The 23,042-nt window shown below is 35.3% G+C and overlaps 1 protein-coding gene across 50 annotated transcripts in view; it reads left to right on the forward strand.

Moving 5' to 3' along the window:
• The window catches only part of RBFOX1 (RNA binding fox-1 homolog 1), a 1,115,790-nt gene that overhangs the window by 1,047,277 nt on the left and 45,471 nt on the right, over positions 1–23,042 (forward strand). For 35 of the 50 annotated variants that reach the window (XM_065030742.1, XM_065030772.1, XM_065030743.1 and 32 more), the window contains 2 exons: positions 2,505–2,585; positions 18,054–18,186. In XM_065030742.1, coding sequence (XP_064886814.1) covers positions 2,505–2,585; positions 18,054–18,186 — 214 coding nt within the window. The remainder of the gene's footprint in view (positions 1–2,504; positions 2,586–18,053; positions 18,187–23,042) is intronic. The other 15 variants (XM_065030745.1, XM_065030741.1, XM_065030744.1 and 12 more) reach the window with 1 other exon arrangement.

Genomic DNA, 23,042 nt, shown 5'->3' on the forward strand with positions numbered 1-23,042 from the left:
TGCATCATCACTAGTGTATTGGTATTTCCCCTTATGCTTTGTGGCTTAGTATATATAAATCATGTAAATAACTATACACAAAAACTTATGAAAAAAATTAGGAAAATACTTTCAGTCAAATATCTTGGAACTATTGGGAACTGAATTTTTAGTATTCTAAAAATGTAAATGACTTTACATAATATTTCTCACAGCCCTGAATATTTTTAGAGTAATTATTTCCTCAAAATAACTATAGTCCTTCAACAAAGCACCTAATCAAACATTGGAGGAAGAGGAGTGTGAGTGGGAGTATTTTTTGATCATGAAAAGTACATTTTTGTCTGTGCTGCCAGCCTGTACGCAAGGGATGAGGAGAGAATCAGTCTGGCCAAACCACCCCCTTACAACCAGCAGCATGGCTGCCTCAGTTTCCCTTCTGCTGCTGCTCTGTCTAAAGCTCTTCTCTGTGCCTGCAGGGAACACACTTAGCGGACATAGGTGCTAATATTTTTCTGATCCTTCTGACAGAGTGAATTAGGAGAGACTTTGTGCTGATGGTCTTCAAAATCTTGTGTCACTGGTCACATGCCTGTTGTGACCAAACAAGTAGATGCTTATATTAGGGAAAAGTAGAAAAAAAAACAACTTGCAGGTTGTTCTTAATGAGAAAATACCAACCTTAAATATGCTGGTACAGAAGGTGTTGCAGACTTAAAGATGAACTCTTGCATGACTGAAATTTTTTGAAGTTCATCAGCTCTATTATATTATTAAATTACAGTTTGAACAGAAATATTAAGAACTTTATATTAAAATCCACTTTCTTAAAAAAACCCCGCCATCCTTTATTCTGTCATGCTAGGATTTAGTATTCTAGAAGAAGAATAATGTTTTTGTCCATCAGGGAATTTGTGGATGGTTTCGATGTTCTGAAGTTTATCCAGAAGATCTTATTGTAAATAATTCAGTCTTTTCTCAGTTGTATAAATTACAATTTAAATATTTTAATACCAAAATTAGATGCATCAGAAATAATCATTTCTCATAAAAGCAGATTTAAAAGTTCCATATTTTTCTAACAAAATCTAATACTAGTGTTTTAGGTATTACTATTAATTTTACATACTAATTCGAAGGCAGATTGTCAAAATATAATTAGAAAACTCTATGCAACAAATTAAATACAGTCTAGTAGCATGGATGAAAAAAACATCTGTTTTGAAGTACTTTCATTGGAAATTAGAAGACTCAAGTAGGGAAAATTAGATTTGTATGAGATGAAATCAGAAAAAAATGTAAGAATGTTAGCTGCAAAGAATAGGAAAATAGCTGTGGACCACAGAACAAGTATCATCTAGAATTTATATTGAATAATATAAAGAAACTATGATCTTCAGTTTCTAAAAAACTTTATATATTTACTAAATATATTTGAAATCATTACAGCTGAGTGAATGTGTCTGTGTCTTCAGCTCACTCTCATTTCAGGCTTCTGTAGTAGCACAAGTTTTGTAGTATCTATGGTGTTAAATACATCCATATTCCAATGTACACATTCCTAGAGTCATGTGAGTGTGTTGATATGTCCTGCTAACATCCTGCTGTTCCTGGTGGTCTGTATTCCAGAAGGGCAGAAGGTTTTTTTCCTAATATGTCGATATAGTTGTCAGGATTCAGTCTGTATTCAGCTAAGAATGCTAAAATATACTTACTGAGAAAGGTATTGAAATAGTAAGGCATTTGATCCAAGTTAATTTGAAAATAAACAAAAAACAGGAAATAAACCTAAACTTCTGTCATTTGTTTAAAATGAACATCCATTGCAAACGTGTTGTTTTAAATTCATTTGGTTGTTAGCTTTACTTTCTTTCTTCTTTTTTTTTTTTTTTTTTAAGAAATGGTTGAATTTGTTTTATTTGGTTTTATTCTTAATTCTGAATCCAGTTTATATACTGGAAAGTAACTTATGCTTATGTTTTTCTCATTTGAGGAAAAAATACTGAAATCTTCAAGTGTATTAGCAATTGCACCAGTGTTAAATTAAGCAGTAGAACTTGAGAACGTACTTGGCCTAACATGTGAGCTTTGTGGTCTGATTTATCTGCTGTGTTTGCTAGAGCAGCCTCTCATTTTGGCCAAGGCTGGGGAGATGGGGGGTGTGCGTGGTTTGGCCGCTGCCATTAGTGGCAGCGCTAAACTGGGCAGCTACTGGTGCAAGGACAGGGCAGAGAGGGAGAGAAACCAGAGGGACTGGTGTGCACTGCACGTGCCTCACTGTGCACCAGCCTCCCCGGGTGATAAAAAGGGTGTTTGTATTTGGGGGGATGCCTGTGGTTTGCTTTTTCAAATGTAAAATTGCATGTGTTGATTGGGGCTCTTTCTGCTTTGAAGTCAAAGTACAAAAAGTGCTCCCACTTCACTGCACTGCTCTGGTTATGGCTTTATTTCTGTTTTGAGATAAAAATGAAGGTTTAGTTTGAGTGTTCCAAAAGCAGATACCACTCTCTCTCTCTTTCTTGTAGGCAGGGTGCTGCTGTGCCAGGCAAACCAGGAGGGATCTCCCGTGTACAGTGCCCCCAGTTCACTAGTATACACATCCACAAGTAAGCTAGTGCTACGGCTCTTTCGTTGTTTTGTTTTGTGACAAAAGCACATTAATGTGAATTAAGCCCTCTAAAAATGTAAACTTTCCCAATAGCTTTTGTTAAGGTAAATTTGGTATTTATAAACATATGCAAATAATGTCAACGGTGTTTTTAGTTGCATCGCTATCATCAAAGTATGTTTTATTTAATAAAAAAGACACGCTAAATTGCAGTTTTACAGAAATGGTCAAAAGTTCTATGTAACACTGAAATTTTTTGGAATCCAGTCCTGTTGCGCACTCTGCATTTTATGTAGATGATGTTGTGCTTTCTTTTTCCATCATGGTCACAACTGTGATTTGAATAAAAGCGTTATGTCTCCATTTAATTGTGTCAGGAAGCAAAGAGATGTGAAGTCTTTTTTACAAAAGGAAAAAGACTGTGCAACTGGGTATTTTGAATTCTATAAAGCTGCCCCAATAAAAGCAGCAAAGACAAGCTGAAGTGATACATTCTGTCATCAGCCATTTTTCTGTACAAAACTTTGGATTTGAAATGTGTCCTCTCAGATTCTGAGGCAGAAGTGGAACTTGATGCTTCTGCGGGTGTTTTAGGTTGTATTGGTGATACCGCTGATGCCCATTCTGAAATATAGTCAGAGAAGAAGCCTCTAACTGCATGAAACAGCAATAATTGCTGCTTGCTGAATCAGGGTGAACAGCAGCATTTGCTCTGTGTTCTTAGCAGTCCTCTGTAAAGAAAATATTTTACTTTGTCTGATTTAACAACATTATTGGATATGCTCTTTATGAAGATCCTATTCAATCTAGAATCCTTTAAAGCTTATCTAGACTGCTAAAGTAATTATTTTCTTTTGTTAATTAAAACCAGAAATGAGGACTGAAGAGTTCCATAGTGATCATCTCTACAGTCATGTAACTCTCTTCTGTCAAAGGCTATAAACATCGTCCCTAAAGCTGCTGCTTTTACATTATAGATGTAGGATCTCCTTTCAAATCAGGAGTCTACAAATACATAGTGAACTAACAAAATATATGAAGTGTCTTAAATTGGAAATGAAATTATCAGTTAAGTCTGCATTTGCTTCCAGGTACTTCAAGAATATTTTCTACTACATCACATTTCCCAGTGCTTTTTTTTAATCCTTGTAGTAATAAAGAGACAAAATACTTAATGTTTAAATCATGTTCATTTTTGGTACACTGCTCTATTTTGACTGAAATACCAGTCTTTGGGCTGAAGTACCAATCTTTGACTGAAACTATTTTCCTAGAAAATTATCCAAACTTGTCATTCATCTGTTAGGGGGGAGCTGCTTTTGGTTTTTTGGTTTTGTTTTTTTGTTTTTTGTTTTTTGTTTTTTTTTTTTTTTTTTTGCGGGGTGGTTTGGGGAGTGGTGTATTTTTAGTTTTCTAGAAATTACTCCAAAGAAAGGCTTTCTTAAGTTTACCCGGTTGCTCCTATTATCTCACTGAGTTCTATCCTACAAAATTTATTTCTGGTGTTGCTGTTTACATTGTACGGTATTTCCACTATTATTAAATCCCTAGATAGTAATTGTATAGCTAGCTAAGCTCTATACTTCCCTGTTTCCATTATGTCTTATGAGGCAATCCCTTTGAAAAATCTTATTTTGCAGTGGTGCTTCTGGAATAATGATATCCTAACAAACACCTGTTTGTTTTCAATTATGCCAAATACATAAGTAAACAGACTTTGCCTATCTGCCTCCCACTGGGCAACGTGTAATGCGCAGTTTCATAACAGAGGTTGCTAGTAGCCCTTGCAGTAGAAATTACTATATTTCTGTTGAATCTGTGTGTCTGCAAGTCATGATTATTCTTCTATTATGTATAGTGTTTCGTACTGCCAAAATGTAGTTTCCCCCACAGGGTCACAACTCTTAATAGTACAAAATTACTACAATTACTAATGATTGTAATTAAATTTTTTTTTATTTCTCCTTATTACAAAACTTTCAATAGAGATGTAAAATAGTTCAGTTTCTGTAGGAAATTCTACTAAGAAGTGAATAGAAATGAAGCTCGAGTTTTGACTAATTTTCTTTTATTATTTTAAAAATCTATATTACATTTTTTACGCACATTTGTAATATTGAAATGATAACTGATAAGTCAACGTTGGTGTCTAGGAGACTAATAGCTTTGCTATTACAATTCCATGTAGACAACGATATTGCAGACTTCATCTTTGAATAATTTGTTCATCATTTATTGTTACTGCCAGTATTGTAACCATGTAATATTTTACAACATCTTACAATGTAAGAATTAAGAGGTTTTGAATTTGTAATTGTTTTAACAGAAGGGAAAGAGTCAGCTGAGATTTTAAAAGCTGCCTGAGTGGCTTGGAGTTCATTAAATGCTAGTGGCATTTAGGAATTTTCAGATAAGAGGATAGTCCTCATTTTTAGAAATGTTGTCGTTAACTTGACTGTTCATCTTTTGCTCCTGAGTTGTATAATATAAGAAATGAAGGACTGAAATGCAGTTATAAAGCATATTTTTCTTGATTTGGCTAGCTTTATTTCTCACTTAACTGATTGACTTTTAATTATATTGATCACTAGTCGCCTCTGATAAGTCTGAACACTTTGTTTTTTTGGCTAGCCAGAAGAGTACATTTCTTAGAGCTACTCTTTCCCTTCTGATGTTTTATTTCCCCAGGATATATTTTATTTATCACATTGTACATTTCCTGGTACAGTGATTAGTTACACCTCTGAATATGTCAGGAGATGGAAACATGGCTCTGGTTCATTCCATCACTTCTGGCCCTTTGCATAATACAGAAAGAAATGAGCTGTTTCTTCTGCAAGCAGTGGAACAAATCAGTAGCAATAGTCTCCCATGCCTCATCTGTTCTCTTAGGCTGAAGTGGAAGATGGGACCTGGATCAGTTTTTCACTTGCACATCTATTCCGGGAATAGATAATTTGTTACGTAGAACAAATCTTCAGCATGCAGATGTGTTCACATCCCTTGGTGGACAGATTCTTTACCTGATTGAGACAAAGTAAGGAAACTCATGGTCTCATCTTGGCCGCTCTAGATTCCCATAGTATTAGCTTCTCGAGGCGAGGACAGAACTGATACAACTGATTTCAGTCGGATCCTTCAGGATTATCGTAATGCAGAATGTAGGCAAGTATTGGAAAGAGATATACCCAGCAAGTAAAGACTGGAGTACACCAAGTCCCAGCGAGTAAGTAAGCATTCCCTGGGAGCTTCCTGGAGGCCCATGATATTTCACTGGAACTTTGTAAATCAAACGGTTTGGCTGCACATAACTGACAGTGTCTTTTTACCCCCACTTCTTTAGACTAGTTGTTTCCACAGGAAGTTTTAAAAACCTGGAGAAATTTGTATCTACTGTTAAATAAGAAATGATTCAAGAAAAATTTTGGAAATTTTCTAAATTGAAGCCACTCGAGAATAGGATCCATGAGAATATTCAGACCCTGCTGGACAAAAGGAAGATTCAAAAGAAGAAAAAAAATCTGTCACTGAATATCTGTATCACTGTTCTACAGAGTGCAGTAATATAGCTGGGTATGTATGGTTAAAAAAGGCCAAAATATTAATCTGAATTTATGCAAGGACTTTTAAAAGCTGTTTAGTGCCTGTTTTCCCCATTTTCTATAATGTAGAAGTGTCTGAAAATGTCAATGAAATTGAAGTCAGAGAGCCAAAACATGAGGAAACAAAAAGAAGACATGAAGTCATAGAATCCAAGAATTATTCAGGTTGGAAGGACCAGGTTGCACCAGAGCGCCTTTGAGGACGGAAACTGCACAACCTTTCTGGATTGCCTGTTCCAACAGCTGAGTGTCCTGAAACTGGAAACCTCTCTTCTTTCAAGTTATGTTTGTTGTGTCTTGTCTTCCCAGTGTGTGCCTCTGTGAAAAGCCTGACTACCTTTTCTTGATAACCTCCTCTACCCTTTCATGGCAGGGGACGGAAAAGGGGATTGACCTGTCAGGAAAGAACTTCTTTGTGCTCGTCAACGTTCTCGGGCTCAGTAAGCACCAGCTGGTGTAAGGGGAAGGCAGCCTATAGCTGCATATCACGATTTTCAGAAATTTACAGTTTTGCATACCCAGGTCCCATGGAAGGCAACGGGAGAGATTTACAAATTTTAATACAAGTTCAAAGGCAGCTAAATAGTTTTCACTCTCTAAATCAAAACTTTGATCTTTGTAACTTTTAAGCTTTAATTTAGCTCCAAGTAAAAATGAAGATACTTGAGTTATCAGGTATGTAACTACTAGTAGATTTTTCTGAGGTAGTATTAAAGGAGCAGTTCACTGAACTGAATAGCTAATGTGTGTGGTAAAACAGTAAATTCCTGCATGCCTTTCCTCAGAATGATGCACAGATGAGTGCCTCTATTTCCCAAATGTTTTGCATGCCCATAAAAGAGAATTTTGCCTTGACTTCAATGAGTTCTTTTTAAACTGATGTCAATTTTGGCTTACATTTTCTAAATGGTAGAGTTGTTTCATCTTCAATAAGCATGCTTATCAGCTCCAAAATATACATGCTTTTTCCATATATTTTAATTTTTGATTAAAAAGAAATAAATCTTTCATATTGCAAAGAAGTGATAGAATTTAAAAAAAGGAAAAAATACAAAAATGACAAAATCAGATATTAATTTATTCTATTTTATCATAGTCAAGGGCAAATGAAGTTGATGGCCCATTTTTAAATTGATATATTGATTACAATTTTGCAAGAAGTGGTGATGGAATTCAACAAAAATGATTGAGGTGGTCCAAATGCTTATAAATCTGTCCCACATTGTTCTTGTTCTTTAATTGTAATTGTCTGATAAAACTTCCATCAGTTTCTGTAATTAACCTAATGGTCTAAATGAATTTCCAGATCACTGGTTATTCATTTCAATATAGAAAATGACATTACATTGAATTTAATTAATACAAAATAAGTTCACAGTCCATTGTCATTAGTATAGAATTTTACTGTTTTAACTGTTTCAATTATGAATATTTTTTTCCTCTCATTTTGTTTGTCCCATTTATAGTCTTGAGTGTTCATTCTCTATTTATACTAAAATAGTATAAACAGTTGAATTAAAATATTTTAAACCCAATGCTCTTCAAGTTCCCATCCTTAAAATATCGGTGTCCATATTTTTTGTATTTATCATTTCAACTATTTTTACACACAATTCAGTCAGTGCCAAATTCATAATCCCATGATATGCCCTGGAACATCTTATTTGTCTTGATATTCCTTTCACAGAAGTACATATGACAGATAAGCACTCGCCAGAGAATACTTTTGCTTTGCGTCAGACAGATATTAAAACAATAAACTATGTTGCCCTGGGATTTTAGCTTATGAGCAACCAGAAAACAACAAGGCAAAGATGAGATGTTTTTGAAAGGTGGGAAGGCAGCTCTTTCAGAAAATTCCCTGGAAACCTTTGGCCCTGTAATATTTTTGACAGAAAATATTTTTAATGCTTAGGTTCTTTTAAAGCAAATCAGGAAAATACATTTCATTAATTAAGTGCAGGCATTAGCAATGTTCCTTCATTATCCTAATACTCCTACTGATCCAGAGTTATCCATTCTGTGCCAGGAGAGAAGGAAAATCTATAGCGGAAGCTTAAAGTATTAATTAAATGGTATGGGAATTCTGCTTTTGATATATGTTGTCTATTTAAAACTTATCAACACTTATGTATGACAGTCACATCTACTATGTTTAAAAAGATACTTTTTTCCCTGTGGGTATTTTGGTTTGTTTCGTAAGTAGAGGATAGTTCAGGACTTTGTTGATATGCATGGAATAAATAGGGAAAATCATAAATACTAAATATAAATACCATATCCAATAGTAGGGTTTAGTCCTTTGCGGATTCATTGTGGTACAGAAATTAAAATAAGGTAAAGCCTGTCTATTAAATGTACCTGTTAAATATCCACGAGTAGGTTAGTTGGCTTGAGAATATTAGTAAACTACATAAAAAGTGCTGTATGAAACTATTTTCATGTTTCTTGTTTCAGTGAAGACATTCCATGTTTTTATTTTTATGTGGCATTACTAATGGATTGGTGTAAGACCTCTGACATTTCTATTATATTCTGGAGTATTTCCAGTACCAAGAAGATTACATGGGGAAAATACACATTTTCAAAAGGGGATTTACAAACTGAAGCACAGGAGGTTCCATCTGAATATGAGGAGAAACTTCTTTCCTTTGAGGTGCCAGAGCCTGGACCAGGCTGCCCAGAGAGGTTGTGGAGTCTCCTTCTCTGGAGACATTCAAACCCACCTGGACACCTTCCTGTGTGATCTGCTCTGGTGAACCTGCTTTAGCAGGTGGGTTGGACTGGATGATCTCCAGAGGTCCCTTCCAACCCCAGCCGTTCTGTGATTTTGTGACTTAACATGTGATTCTAGGCAGGCTCATTAGTGGAAACATTCAGTTTAAAAATCTTGATTCAGTTTATATTGTCAGGTTTAATCTGTTGCACACACACATAATTACCTGAAAACTATATTGTGATTCTGGTAGTCTTCTGATAGTGTTATCCTGAGACTCGAAGTGTAGGTGGTCCTGGTGGTTGGTAGATCCTTTTCTGGGGTTTGTATGCAAGACATAATTGACCATATTCAATCCAAATAGACATATGCTTTATTGTAATGACATCAATGAACAATTTGTACTGATTTTGTTGTAGTTTTATTGTTGTAGTTTTTCTTTATTTTTTGTGATTTTACTGTTATTGATAAGGGAAAGGCCGTTTAGTAGGCTTGCCATTATGAATTGGTCTATGGTCCAGGAACAGTTTGAAGTATGAGTAGTCTTATGGTATGAATAATCTGCCTGTGTTGCAAAGTAAATGTAAAAAGGTTTTTGCAAACTATATTTTAATTGGTCTGTTTTATCTTTAAATTGAATGGCAGGTCACTTCATCACTGTTAAAATTTGTATTAGTAGATTGTATTTACATGTTTGTGGTTTTGTCTGCATTTTATTGCTTCATAGAAAAAAAAAGCTGGAGCACCCCTACAAAGGTTCTGTGATTAAGCAAATTTAACCATCGAGGACTGAGATACATGAGTGAAACAGTGCAAAAATCTTGCCCAAAGGGAAATTGCCGTACATTTCAGTAGACAGATCACACATATCATTTCCAGGATATAAAAACCTTATTACTGAACATTTAGGAGTCAAACTATGGTTTAATGTGCTTCCTGAGTTAATTAATTGTCTTTATTTATAAACTAAAGAGAATCACCTGATGGTAACCCAGGAATAATGTGAAAAGACCCCTTCCTTGTCTGTACGTTAAAACAGAGTCAGTTTATGTGAAAGTTTAGTTAAAGAAGATAGCAGTAATAAGTAGAAAGGGAAGTTTATTAATTGCTTTCCATATTTTTTCCCGCATATATAGAAATGTAGAAGGTTGAAAAATAGTGTGTCACTTCCAGAAAAAATATTGATGTCATCTTTTGTTCAAATATCTTTAGAAAGTTTTTAAACACTGTTTTGGCCCATTGTATTGGACCAGAGGCCATGTGTTGAACAAAATTACGCGAATGTGAATGGTGGGTAACTCCACTGGCTTCTAAGTCAGACAATTACAAAGATAATACAAAATTAGCAAAATTGGGCAAAATTCTGTTAATAAGTATTACATTATATTCGTGATTTAAGTCTCAGTCTTTTTAAACTGTGAAGTGAACCTCTTTAGGGTTTTTTGGTAGCACTGCCTGAAATTATTGTTAAAACATCTTGTGTCTTTTGTATCATTATATATTGTTCTTCTGTAACTATTTTCAGGATAACTGTCCTTTTACCTTCTGTTTATCAGTATTTTCAATGGTCACTAATAAGTCACCAATGCAATGTATTGTATTTGGCCAGAATCTGTAAATATGGGTCTAATTTCCCTCCTGCAAATCTGTTTTTAAGTGCCTTGCTGGTTATATTAATTCTTCCGTTAATTTATTTACTGATGGCACAGTGTGTCTGAACTAGTACACTGAAAAGTTTTATAATAATAGATGTGTCCTAAATTGTGTGCCACTGACTTTTTTTAACTTGCACACCATTGAACACCTGGGTAGTGGGAGATGACTGGAAATGTATGCGTAATATTTTTAATAGTAAATTGTGCAGTGTATCTTTGTCATTTAGTTCAAATAATAAAAATCATGTTTGACCAAGGACAGCTGGGCATCTCATGTGTCTTAACTTTTCTGTTAATGGAAATACGACACTTGGCCACTGGCCATACTTGTGACTAACCAATGAGTTAGGACTATAGGATTCTTTGGACTTACTCCTCTCAGTATGCAGCTAAATTAGTTAGAATTAGTTAGTATTACATTTAGCATTTTTTCACATCATGATGTATGAAGTTATTGTACGTAGGATTCTTTGTGTCTATAAGATTCGGTTTAAAGAAAAAAAACCCACCGTAGTGTCACTATACTTCTTGTGTTGTTATTAAATCATGGCTCTTAAAACCATGTTGTATACAGCAAAATTCTTCAACCTGAATTTCACAATTTTTAAGTGCCTTTGAGGGATTAATACTTGAATAACTATACGACTCTTTGCAGATGCTATTATTTGTTTTGACTTTTTTTTTCCATTATGGCTTGGATTAGGTTAACTAGGTGTTTTTTTCCTCAGTCACTTCCTACCTAAGTTGTTCCCAACAATGTTCTGCAATTTCTTTTTCACAGTTTAGTAATTCTGTTCAGTTTTAGTAATCCTTGTGCCATCCAGACAGATCTTCTCGTCACCACAGAACTGACTTTCATAAGCATTCAAATTACTAAAGTTTGTCATCTCTTTACAGTAGTGCCATTCTTCATCTAGTTTTCCACAACCATGTCCTTTTCACTTCGTCTCAGAAACAGTGACATAGGGGAATTTTTCTGTTTGCTTGGAACTTGTAGATGTCCAACAACCAAGAACACTAGACAAGTTATTGATCCATTTGATCATCTATATTTGAAGAATCTTATTTAACTCAAGGTCAGATGTGGCTTCTAGTAGTTTCTTTACTAGTAGTTTCTTTTCCTTTATGGCCTAGTTTGTTTGAATTTACCTACTTAGTTTTTTCTTGTTTGTTAGTCATTTCTTTTGTGAAAATTCAACTATTCTTTGTTCATCTACTGCTTATATTCTTTGTAACATCAACTGCACAGTACTTATTTTGATATTAAGTATACCATAAGTAATTTGGCTGTAAATGGTATTTTTTTTATTCAGAGTTGTAGATTGATGTAATTACATAGCTTTAAAAAAAAAAAAAAAAAACAAAACTCATTCATCTTCTCTGTTCTTTTTTATCCTCCATATCCTCCATTTTTTTTCTGTGTTAAGAGAAATCTCTTGGTGTCTTTGGGATTCAAGTGGCTGCACATACAGTCCTGTAAAAGAAGGATGAGATATATGGGAATTTCGGATAATTACAGATTCTCCAAATGACTGAAATCTTAAAATGGCTGAGGTTGGAAGGAATTTGTGGAGGTCACTTTGTACATTTCCCAAGCTGAGGGAGCATAACCTTGAGCAGGCTGTCCAGGACCATGTCCAAACAGCTTTACAATATCTCCAAGGATGGAGACTCTACAGCCTCTCTGGGTACCTGAACCAGTGCTCAGTCACCCTCACAGTGAAAGAGTTTAGACAAAAAGATAAAACAGTGTCCAGGCTGTAGCATCAAGATATAATGGTATCGGTATACATAGAAACCATTGGTGCTTGTTTTGTATTTGTATTTGTATTAGAGGACATGAAGCAGAGGAGGGCAGAGAAAACAAATAATTCCATATATACTTAAAATAATTTAAGGGTATCTAAGTGTGAATTTAATATGTGCAAGTTATTGTTGAAATATTAGTTCAATTAGATCTGGAAACAAATTTAAGGTAAAGGCAACCAAATAGCAAGTGTTGTTGGAACAGTTAAATGCCTTCCTGCAATTTGACGTACTAATAAGCACATTAACTAGGAGGTTGCTTTTTACTGAAATATTCTGGTTTTGAGTATGGTTGTGTTGGTGATTTGGTATGGAAAAAATCCTACAAATCTTTATTTTCCATATGTCTGAGGATGAAATAGTTGAAAATAATGTCTTAAAGCAGCTGTCCTCTTTCTAGAAATATGTACGTAATCTGCCACATTTCACCTTCTTATAAAAAGTTTCACCAATTTTATGTAAAATATTGTGCTAATTTGGATTTGACTGGAAACTTAATGCAGTAGTGTTGTGTAAAGGGATTCAATTACAGTGTGCAGTGTTTTGTAAGTAACTGTCTCACATAAAAAGTTAATTAATCAGAGCTGTGTCGATTTCCTTGTGCCCTGTCAATTTGCAGCAAGGTAATTAATCACTAATCGCCCAGCGTGCAGCAAACTAAGGGACAATCCATGAGTCATTTATTGTTATTTTTTTTCAAAATAAATGGCACACAGAGCCATGAAGAAACACATCTTGCCTTTCATAATATTTTTATCGACAGTTTTGCATGTTGTAATAGACTGCAGCAACAAGCAGCTGTAGTTCAATGGAATATGAATATTAAAGAAACAAATGAGAGCAGATTTATAGGCCATTGCTTTTCTGTTATGTCAGTTTTGAGATTACACTGAGCAAATGAACAGTGAAAAATTACTCTTCCATGTGGAGAATGGTGATTAGACTTGTACATTAATTAGAGATTTTTGTTTTCCTTTTCAATGCATTTCAAATGAGAATGTTTGTCCAAAATACAGATTTATTCTTTCCTAAACAATAGTGTTTAATACTGACATACATTTTTGTACAATAGTAAGGGAATCACTGTTCTACTAATTTTAAGTATGTGTTTCAAAAAATAAATAGACTGTGAATGAAAGAGAAGTGACCGGTTGTGACTGTATTTGACATGTATGGCAAATTTCCTTTGAATTCAGTTAATTCAAAACTAGATCATAGCGATAATCATCTCACAAAAATAAGATGTGAAAAAGTGTATTTTCAGCTTGCAATCTGTAAACATTGTGAACCTTCTGAAGATATTTTATCCTGGAATTTTAAGAGTCCATAAATATATATAAAATTTAAAACTTAAAATCTGCAGTGTAACAGAGCTTAAATTTTACTTGCACTGTACTTCAGACTGTGTATTTAAATACAAAGATCTGTACATATCGTCTTTAGCACTTTTGGTTTTTTAAATTATTTTAAAGAATGCCAGGTAATACTACTTCTTGCTACTACAGCAAAGAGAAAATTTGCTGCACAACATACATCAGGATAGACTCCTGATTCTGTTCTTGAAATCTCAGATAATATCACATAGATTATTCTGCTTAGCCTTTCTCAGCATGCTACCCATTACATCTCTTTGTTTTTAATTTATCGTCCAGCACTTCTGAAGTGCTTCCTCAACAGGGATTCTCTTAAACGATGGGAATAATGTAAATGTGTCTCCCTGCCTTTGTAACAGTTAAACTATGTTGCAGTAAATTAGCTACTAACCGATTCAGACATGATGTGATGGTAAAATTTTTCACCATAAAACATTTGAAAACTCTTGATGGCGGATGACCTGATAGTTTGTGCGAAGAAGGAGTGATTAAGAGTGATGAGAGGTAGATTTGTTCATCCATTTTGATGGCTCACCTTTCTTGAGGCATATGGCACTCTCATACAAATTCAAACCACAGCACAAATGCAAAGAATAATTGCCCATTAAAATGGTTGTATATTTTTATGGCTTTGATGCAAAATCTGCCCCCTGTTGTTTTTTACATCTGCTACTCTTCCATCTATCCCAAAGCTTTAAAACTTTAATACACAGTATATAACCCTTAAGTATTTTTTATCAGGTTATATTCCTCCTTTTGAGAACTCAAGCTTTATTACTGTTCCTTCAGTCTTTGTTTTCCAAGGCATATGTTGAAATATGGTGCCTAGAAAGTGCACCTACCTTTCATGTTCATTTAATAAAAAAATTATAAAACCAATGCTTATATTACATATTTTGGAAGGAATTAGTATTTGCTTAAACTTCATCTGTGAACACAAAGTTTAAGTTCCTCTTCTTTTCCTCATGCTCATATTTGTTTCCTATATAAAATCATTAGTTACCTACGTTTTACTGATATACTAACATTAATCCTGGTAATTCCAAATGTCTTTTTGTTTGCTCAAATGTTGCAGTTTGCTGACCAGATTTCATTTTTGGGATCTAAACTGAAGTTAATTGAAGGAGGTACGCTGACCGTGTTTCCATGTTTACAAAGTGTATCCAGAAGAGAGAACTTTCTGGGCAATATTCATTGTAATAATACATTTTTAAAAAAATGTTATCCTCTTAAATATAAAAATGGAACAAATGAGTTTGAAGAAGAAATTTTACCAACATAAATTGTTTCTTTGGCTTGCTATTTGATTATATAACTTAGAAAAGTACTTTTTTTGTTTTTAACCTCATATTATCATCTCATATCATCAGTGTGCAGCCGGCCTTTTCTCTGTCACAGATTAGAAGAATTCCAGTCATCAAATTACTTTTATATAAATTTAAGGTATTTTTGCTTAGAAGTGGACTCATGTTTCCCTGCTGAGTGTCAAACACATTTTCAACCCCATTATAATAGCATTTTCACTGACTGAGTTTCAGCAGTTTGGCACTGAGGCTCTAAGGAAGGTTGACCTACAAACTAAGTCATTAAAATCTTTACTCCTCCTGGCTAGCATATTCATTACTTTTGGGGCTAGTTAATAGCACTTAATGCTTCCTGATGAGAGAGTCTTTTTCATAAAATTGTTTTTATGAAGTCCATTCTTCAGTTGTGTCCTAATGGTGCCACTTCTGCTGGTTATTTTTGGGTGAGGATATTAAAAAGTTGGTAGCAAAATAAATTCTGTGGTTATTATTCCTAACCATCTGGTTTCTCAGCTGGGCTGGAGTAGCTTTTTTTTCCCCCTACACTCAAATCTAGGGTGACATGATCCTGTTGATTATTTTAACTCTAATCTTAATCTTTAATATTACCACCTGGAAATAGAAGGCATGTTTTCAGATACTCCGATTTTCAGACTGACCCAAATGATTTTTTTCAGGATGGATATAATTCTATTATATCTAAACTCTACTGTTAGACCTCACTTGATCATGAGACCTTGCAATGCCACTCTTAGTTCAATATTTCTCAGGTTTAGTTTCCATCGTGTCTTACTGTCTTTTTGACAGAACTCCAGATCATCACTCTACCTTCTACTAATTGCTTCTACATGCTTTTTGAGAATTTTGCTTTACTCTAGACATTTTATGCTTCATGATTTTATTAAGGAGATGCTGCAAGGCAGACATAGCAAATCAATTACATTACTTCAGGCTTTTCATTCTAACATCTTTTGTGTTGCAGATCCCTTGAAAATGGTAGAAATCACTTGTCTTGCCTTAGCATCTCCCATGAATGCTGAACCTCCTATGGGTTCCGGAGTTGGTAAATGCTTATGGGCAAACTGCCTCTTCCTGCTATCTCTGTATTCTAGATTTTTTTCCCTCTTTCATAAGAGAAAGCATTCTTTCTCATAAAAATGCAATATATATATATATATTTAAAAACAATTCCTTTTTGCTCACTCATTGATGGGGCACTGTGCTTTTCCAGTGACCTTTTGTAGAGAACCATTCACTGTCAAAGATTGAAGGTCAGTGGCCCTTCCTATAATTCTTTCTAAGGTGTGACCACCATGAATAATAAAGAATATTTAGGATAAATGCTCAGTTGTTGCAAAGTATGTATTTTACTATTTCTGTGTGAAAGCTGGATTCTATGGTACAATTCAAAGGAAAAAATGCTCACAAACGCTATTAGAAGCTCATGCTTTCACAGAGGTAAATCCTCAGTGTTTCCCATACAACTGTAAAATTCCAGTTGTTTTTCATTATACCTGTATTTACTAATTTCTTCTGAAAATCAAGAGATAGGTCCATTCTTGTGTATAAGGTGTGTGGCTCTATCAAGGAATTGGTGAGTTCATTTCAAACGGTACGTTTTACAGCAGAAAGATTGACTAGGACACTGAGTGTTTTACTGAAAGCAGACCAAATGTAGCAAAGCCCAAAAGCCATAGTAGTAAAGCAAATATTGAGAAGTCACCTTAATATATTCAGCCAGCAATTTCTACAAGTTCTGAATTTTTAATTTTATTTTTCAAATTCAAATCTTCTTTTAAAACGTAGTGCTAAAACAGATGAAAGATATATGTGGATTGAAATAAATTTGCATTTCAGGCTTGAAAAACTTACTGTTTTATACATCATTACTTCCATTTTCTTGCTACTTATTAGAGCTTTGCTAAGTGATATTTATTTCTTTTATCTGTTTATTTACATACCGAATAAAATTCAACACAGTGAAGCACAACTGACAGAACCTGAGTGCCAACAGAGCTGGATTTGATTGTCTCACTGGTGAATTAATTTTTAAAATGCCTATTCTGACATAGACCAGCAATATATGTACAAAAGTGAACAGACATAATGAAGTATTGGGTAAAAAACTGTCAGAGGAAGTAAAGTGGAAAGCTGCTTTTTTTTTGTTTTTTTCAATTAAAAAGATTATGAAGAGAGAAGTTACAAACATTTTACAGAAAAAACCACTAAGTAGTACTGTATTACTGTTTAGTTTCTGATTAAAATATTTTAAGTCTTAGATGCTTATGCTTAGTTGCAATGACAGTATAAAAATGTCTGAGTTAATTTGCTATATGTCTAAATGGTTTCTGCTGGATCTGAATCCGATCTGGATTTAGGTAGATATTTCCAAACTATGCAGCCCTTGCCTCTGAAAGAATAATGGGTACTGTTATGAACAAGGTACACCCCCAAAATCTGAGAAGACTCTTGCTCTGTCCTTTTTTCCCTTGATACACAATTAAGACCCAGTTAATGATCGTCTTTGGAGCAAAAGTAAAGCTCTGTTTGGTAAAATCACTGGATTATGGAGATCACTGGAGCTACCTGGACTGACGTCTCACCCCCACTCACAGCAGGGCTGACTTTTGAAGGTAGATCCAGTGATGTGATGGAAATTCCTCTGGCATTATACACATGAGCTTGAACTGGGTGACTTGGACCTCAGGAGTCTCCTGGTAACATTGATGGCTAGAACAGTCAGTATGATTTTTAATAGTGTCTTCAAAGAGTGTCAGAGCTGCTGATGATACTGCCATCTAAATTCCCAGTTTGCTACCTCCTGTTTGCATACAAAGGTTTTGTTTAAAAAGATGAGGCCTCTAGTTCAAAGACTAAGAGCTTCATTATTTGGCATCTGCCTCATCCAGTGCCAGGCAAGCTTTAATAGAGGCACAAACGTGCTGCTTCATTTCTCTTGTTTTAGACTGATCTAAATATTTTACACTCATGCCTCTTTTTGTCTCCACAGTGCCAGGATTTCCCTACCCTGCCGCAACCGCAGCCGCTGCCTACAGAGGTGCCCACCTAAGAGGCCGAGGTCGCACGGTGTACAACACGTTTCGCGCGGCAGCTCCCCCCCCTCCCATCCCAGCCTACGGCGGGTAAGGAAATCGGCCCCTTGTACCTGTTAGCATGAATCTCCAAAGGCTGCAAACCACGTGTGAGTGCGGTGCATGCGGATCGCGGCTGAGTGCAGAACGCAGCGCAGCATGCAGGCAATCCCCGCTCTGGCAGTGGTGCACCTTGCACCGACTATTGAAAAATGACTGTAATTTGTACTGCCACGGTTGGTGGCCTTAAGCATTTCAGATGTCACATATTGTTATGTAAATGCGGCTAGAAACTGAATGCTTTGGAACAGAGAAATTGTTTCAGCTAAAGATATATTTTTGATGATTGCCAACATCTGGTTATTAAGGAGGTTGGATCGCCTTAACTTCTTTTTCTTAAATCATCCACTGAGAGTTGTCTCTGGACCTGAAGGCTTAGCAGTGTATTTCTTTTATTATTATGTTGCAGTTTGTTTAGTTTTTCTAGTAAATGTCTTTACCATGATAAAAATCTCAGGTACTTCTCTCAGAGCCATGTGTTTTTCAGTACATTTGCTTAAATAATACCTTAAGATATCGCTGTCAGTGACCCACATTTATTAAAACCAAGCAATTACCTAAGGAACCAAAGAGAGAAATTCATAGTAATAATTTCTAGAAACTCAATAGTTATTTTTCAGGTATGTTTTTGAGAGAGAGGGAGAATAAACAAATTCTTCGGTAGCTCTGTAATTGCTGGCACAGAAAGGTTTTGTGATATTTTGAAGATCTAACACTGTCAAAAGATTTTCAGCTATGAAGGAATTGACAAGTTTGGAAAATCAGAAAACTTATCTGATCCCAGGCCAGAAAAGTAGTTTTTCATAAAAATTTGAAGTAGATTTGCCACTGCCTCTCTGCAGAGCAACCAGATCTTTCTGAGGAAGGGTTTGTGAAGTCTTTGGCTGAAGGGGAAGTCTCTCTCTCTGCCCTTGCTTAAATCCTGTTCAGCAGCTCATATGCCCTCACTGTGAATATTGCATGTAAGAAAGCTTGCAGCACAAGACCCTGTCCTCCTACACCTTCCTACCTCATTACAGTAGAAGATGGGTGCTTTTTGCTGGTTTTCTCAGGTTGTCATGAAACCTTTGTTCTATTATGGCAAAAGGTGTGTGTTTCTCTACACAAGTTTGTTGCTCTAGTCAGTCAGCCATTGAGCTAAATTTTCAGGGATATTAAAGGTGGGCACTTTGACCATTCCTTCCCATTGGGCAGTTGTCACCTCAGAGAAGTAAGATGTTCTAAAAGTTAATATAAAAATACGGCACAGAATCAGATTATTTTGTAAGAGTGTATTCTGTTTTTTTAATAAGCAAAATAATATTAATTTAATAAGCAAGACTGTATACCACTGCTGGAGGAACACACCATGATTTTTGAAGATTGTCTGAGTTAGCTTTGGACAAGGATGGTGTCCCACCCAAGTTATCCCACTGTTGCCCAGACTCTCATTTAGGTTTGGTCCAGGTAATGATATATGGCAATGAGAGCAACGAGTTTAGAATGTCCTGCAAAGGCTGGTTTCAATCTGAATGTCTCAGCTACAAAATGGATACTGCATATAAAGACAGTGGACTCTTTCCACCTCTATTTAGTTCAATGTGTAATATGTAATGTGGGTTATTACCAGTTTCATGATCGTAAAGTTACATCAGAAAATACATACCAGCTATTTGTGATACAGTTTTTGAGTTGGACAATACTTTTTTTGTTAGTATTTGCAACATAAGTAAATACTTGCAAACCATTAAGTAACTTAAATTTGCTTTAATTTAAGGGGCCATATGTGGGTGCTCTGCATGTGTATGTGTGTGCTATAGAAACTTTTATAGTTTAGTTAGTACAGTGACTCAACATGAAAAATTAAATTTCCAAGTGTAATACATATATATTCTCATGTAATTGTACTGCTTACTTTCAGCATCCTTAGGTAAGTTAGATGTATGAACATTCTGAACTCCTGCTGTAAGTTAATCCAGAAGTTTTGCACTGCAGTCAGGTTCAGGAGTGGGTTCCACATCTAGTTGTTCTGATGACCTCCAGCTGTCAGAGATGAACCTTAGTAATGAGAGCTCACCTTGCCAATCAGTATGTTTTCTAACACGATTTGACTCTGCAAAAATTTTCAATTAGTAAGCTTTGTCTTAATTAAGATAGGTCTTAGTTCAGGTATTAGTCATGTTTAATTTTCTCCACCCACCTATGTTTTATAATAAGGCACTGCTTTCCAATGCACAAAGGAAGTGCCAACTTCTGTAATTCATGGATCAGTGCAGAAGTAATACATATCTCTGTTGCGCTGATCCACAGTTGGATTAATAAAGCTTTATTCTGAAATAATTTCTTTGGCCTAATATATTAGATCTTGTCATACAGTAATGCAATTTGGAATTTATTTGCGGTGTTCTGTTCTGTGCTCACCCATTATGTACTCTGACCTATCAAAGAAGCAAAAAGGAATTTTCGTCAGAAAAAATCCTTAATCAATGAAAATAAATTATAAGAATGTGGGTTTCAGTCATAATGGGAGTAGGAAAATTAAGGAGGTAATAAAGAGATCACAGAGGATGAATCAACTTATAGAAGGAAACAAACAACTTGGAATATAATTTGTTGATAAGAAAAATTGAAAAAGCTTTGAATGCTATTTTGCAATTCATTTAGTAACAATTTCTCATTTTGCATTCAAGGAAGTAGCCTAGAATTAGAGACAAGCCAACAGTTTAATACTGAAATATTTTCAATTTCTTAGACTAACCTGACATGGTGCTTACTTGTCCTTGACTCAGCAGCACTCTCAGGATTCACTGCTCTGTAACAGAAACCTTTTTGCTATTCAGCATCCCTTGAATGTGCAGTTGTTCCTGTTCACTGATGTCCTGTTTGATGCCGACTGTGACATTTTCTTAGAAACTGTTAATGAAGTTAAGAAATGGCACCAAGTCCCATGTTGTAAGGAAATCTAGAATATCTTGTGGTCATTAAGGAAAACACGATAGTGTGATTCATATGGAAAGCTCTCTTCTGCTGTGCCTGGGAAACAGCCAATGTGGCATGCTGTGCTAGGTCTGAGGAAAATTATTGATTATAGCCATATTTAAGGCCATTGTTGTCTTATAAATAAACCAGCACACCTGATTTAAAATGTGTCATTTAAAAATGAAATCAGTGTTCATGAGTTACATAGCACTGCATAAATAATTAACGGATCCTTTACTTGCAATTAAGACCTTTCACTAATTCCTTGGGATAGTGTCTTTGTTTGTTAGCATATGGAAAATACTTCATTTTTAGCATCTGTGGCATCATTTCTAATGCCTGGAAATACTACAATGTTCAGCTTACTCATAACTTTATATGTACCATAAAAACCTACTGAAATTGAAATAAGGGAGCATATCCTAATAAAGCAGAAGCTACCAGTAAAGGCATCCTTGTGACAGATTTTGGATGCAGTTGGCAGTACTTGTGTTGTCAAAAGAAAGCAGAAAGAAGCAGTTTTTGTTGTTCAGCAAACTACCGAAAGCAGGTGATCTGATTTTGATTCCCATAATTGCTTTTGAACTCCAGCAACTAGTGCATCAGCATTCTTGAAAATCATTCGCCAAATAGTAAAACGTTTAGATGATGCTCTATCTTTATATTGCTGTCAAAAAAAGCCAGTGTCACTGTATATCTGGTAGCATAGCAGACAGTAGTAATAGATAACAGTTTTAGTAAAAATGATGAGAAGCCCTTCTTTCCAGCATCATTTGCCTCAAGTTCTGCACAAGTTCAGTGAGTGAACTTGTGAAGACAGAGTGAACTCTGTCTTCATGTTTCTCCTCTGCTCCTCACAGTTGTGATGAAGCTACGAGAGAATTAGCTTTCAGTCTGGATCTCCACATCTGGTGTCTTTCCTGGGAAGACAGGGGATAGCAATACGCTTTTTTCTCTTTGAAAAGAAGAATTAAAAAAAACCCCAAAACAACAACAAAAAACAGCCCTGCATAAAATTGTGAAGTTGGGGAGGGTTGAGGACATGATTTTTGACTGTTCCCTACTACATTGCTACATTCTAACTGATTCAAAATTCAAAAGGATTTTATTTTCCAACACATTATTCTGAATTTAAGAAAGATAATTAATATAAGCTACTACATCTGCTATGGTGGTTATGGTTTTTTCTTTGTCCTCACAGAAACTTCCTCTTACTTTGGGCTCCGTGCTTTGTATATACGTGCAATTGTTAGAACAAAAAACGTGTTTTGCAAGTGCATAGTGATTTCTGTCTTCCAGCATTGCTCTCTGGGGCAATGCCATCAATTAATTTTCCAAATCTCATAACTTGTTTGCGGCAGAAAACATTGAAACTGGGAAGACAAGAACCAGGAATTAGAGAACATCCTAAAAAGTTGAAACAGTCTCATAGAAGAGTTTCAGTTCTATATTTACAGCGGGGAAAGTTGTGTTATTAGAGCGCTGAAAGCTGTTTAATTCTTAGTCATTTCTTTGGTTTATTTTAAATAAGGTTGTAGTTGCATCTCTTGTATGAGTTGTTTCTTGAAGGCTTCATGTAAAAAATGATTTCTGAGACCAAAACCTGAAAAATATGTGTAGGACATTGAAGGCAAACCCACCGACAATCATAAAACAAGAGAACAGTTGTTCCTCAGGTACTTTCCCTTGTTTATGATGGAGGGAAAATAGTGAACTATAACCGTGATTCCTATTGGAATGAATGAATGAAATCAGGATTGTAATGCCCATTCGTTACATTGGATCAATCACTCCACTTAACCCACCTTAGGTTATTTATGTTAACTAGTGCAAATTGTGTGTATGACTGAGGGCCATATATACTCAGCTACTATGAAGTTACTGAACTA

The sequence above is a fragment of the Columba livia genome, chromosome 15, assembly GCF_036013475.1.
Source record: "Columba livia isolate bColLiv1 breed racing homer chromosome 15, bColLiv1.pat.W.v2, whole genome shotgun sequence".
Classification (NCBI taxonomy): Eukaryota; Metazoa; Chordata; class Aves; order Columbiformes; family Columbidae; genus Columba; species Columba livia.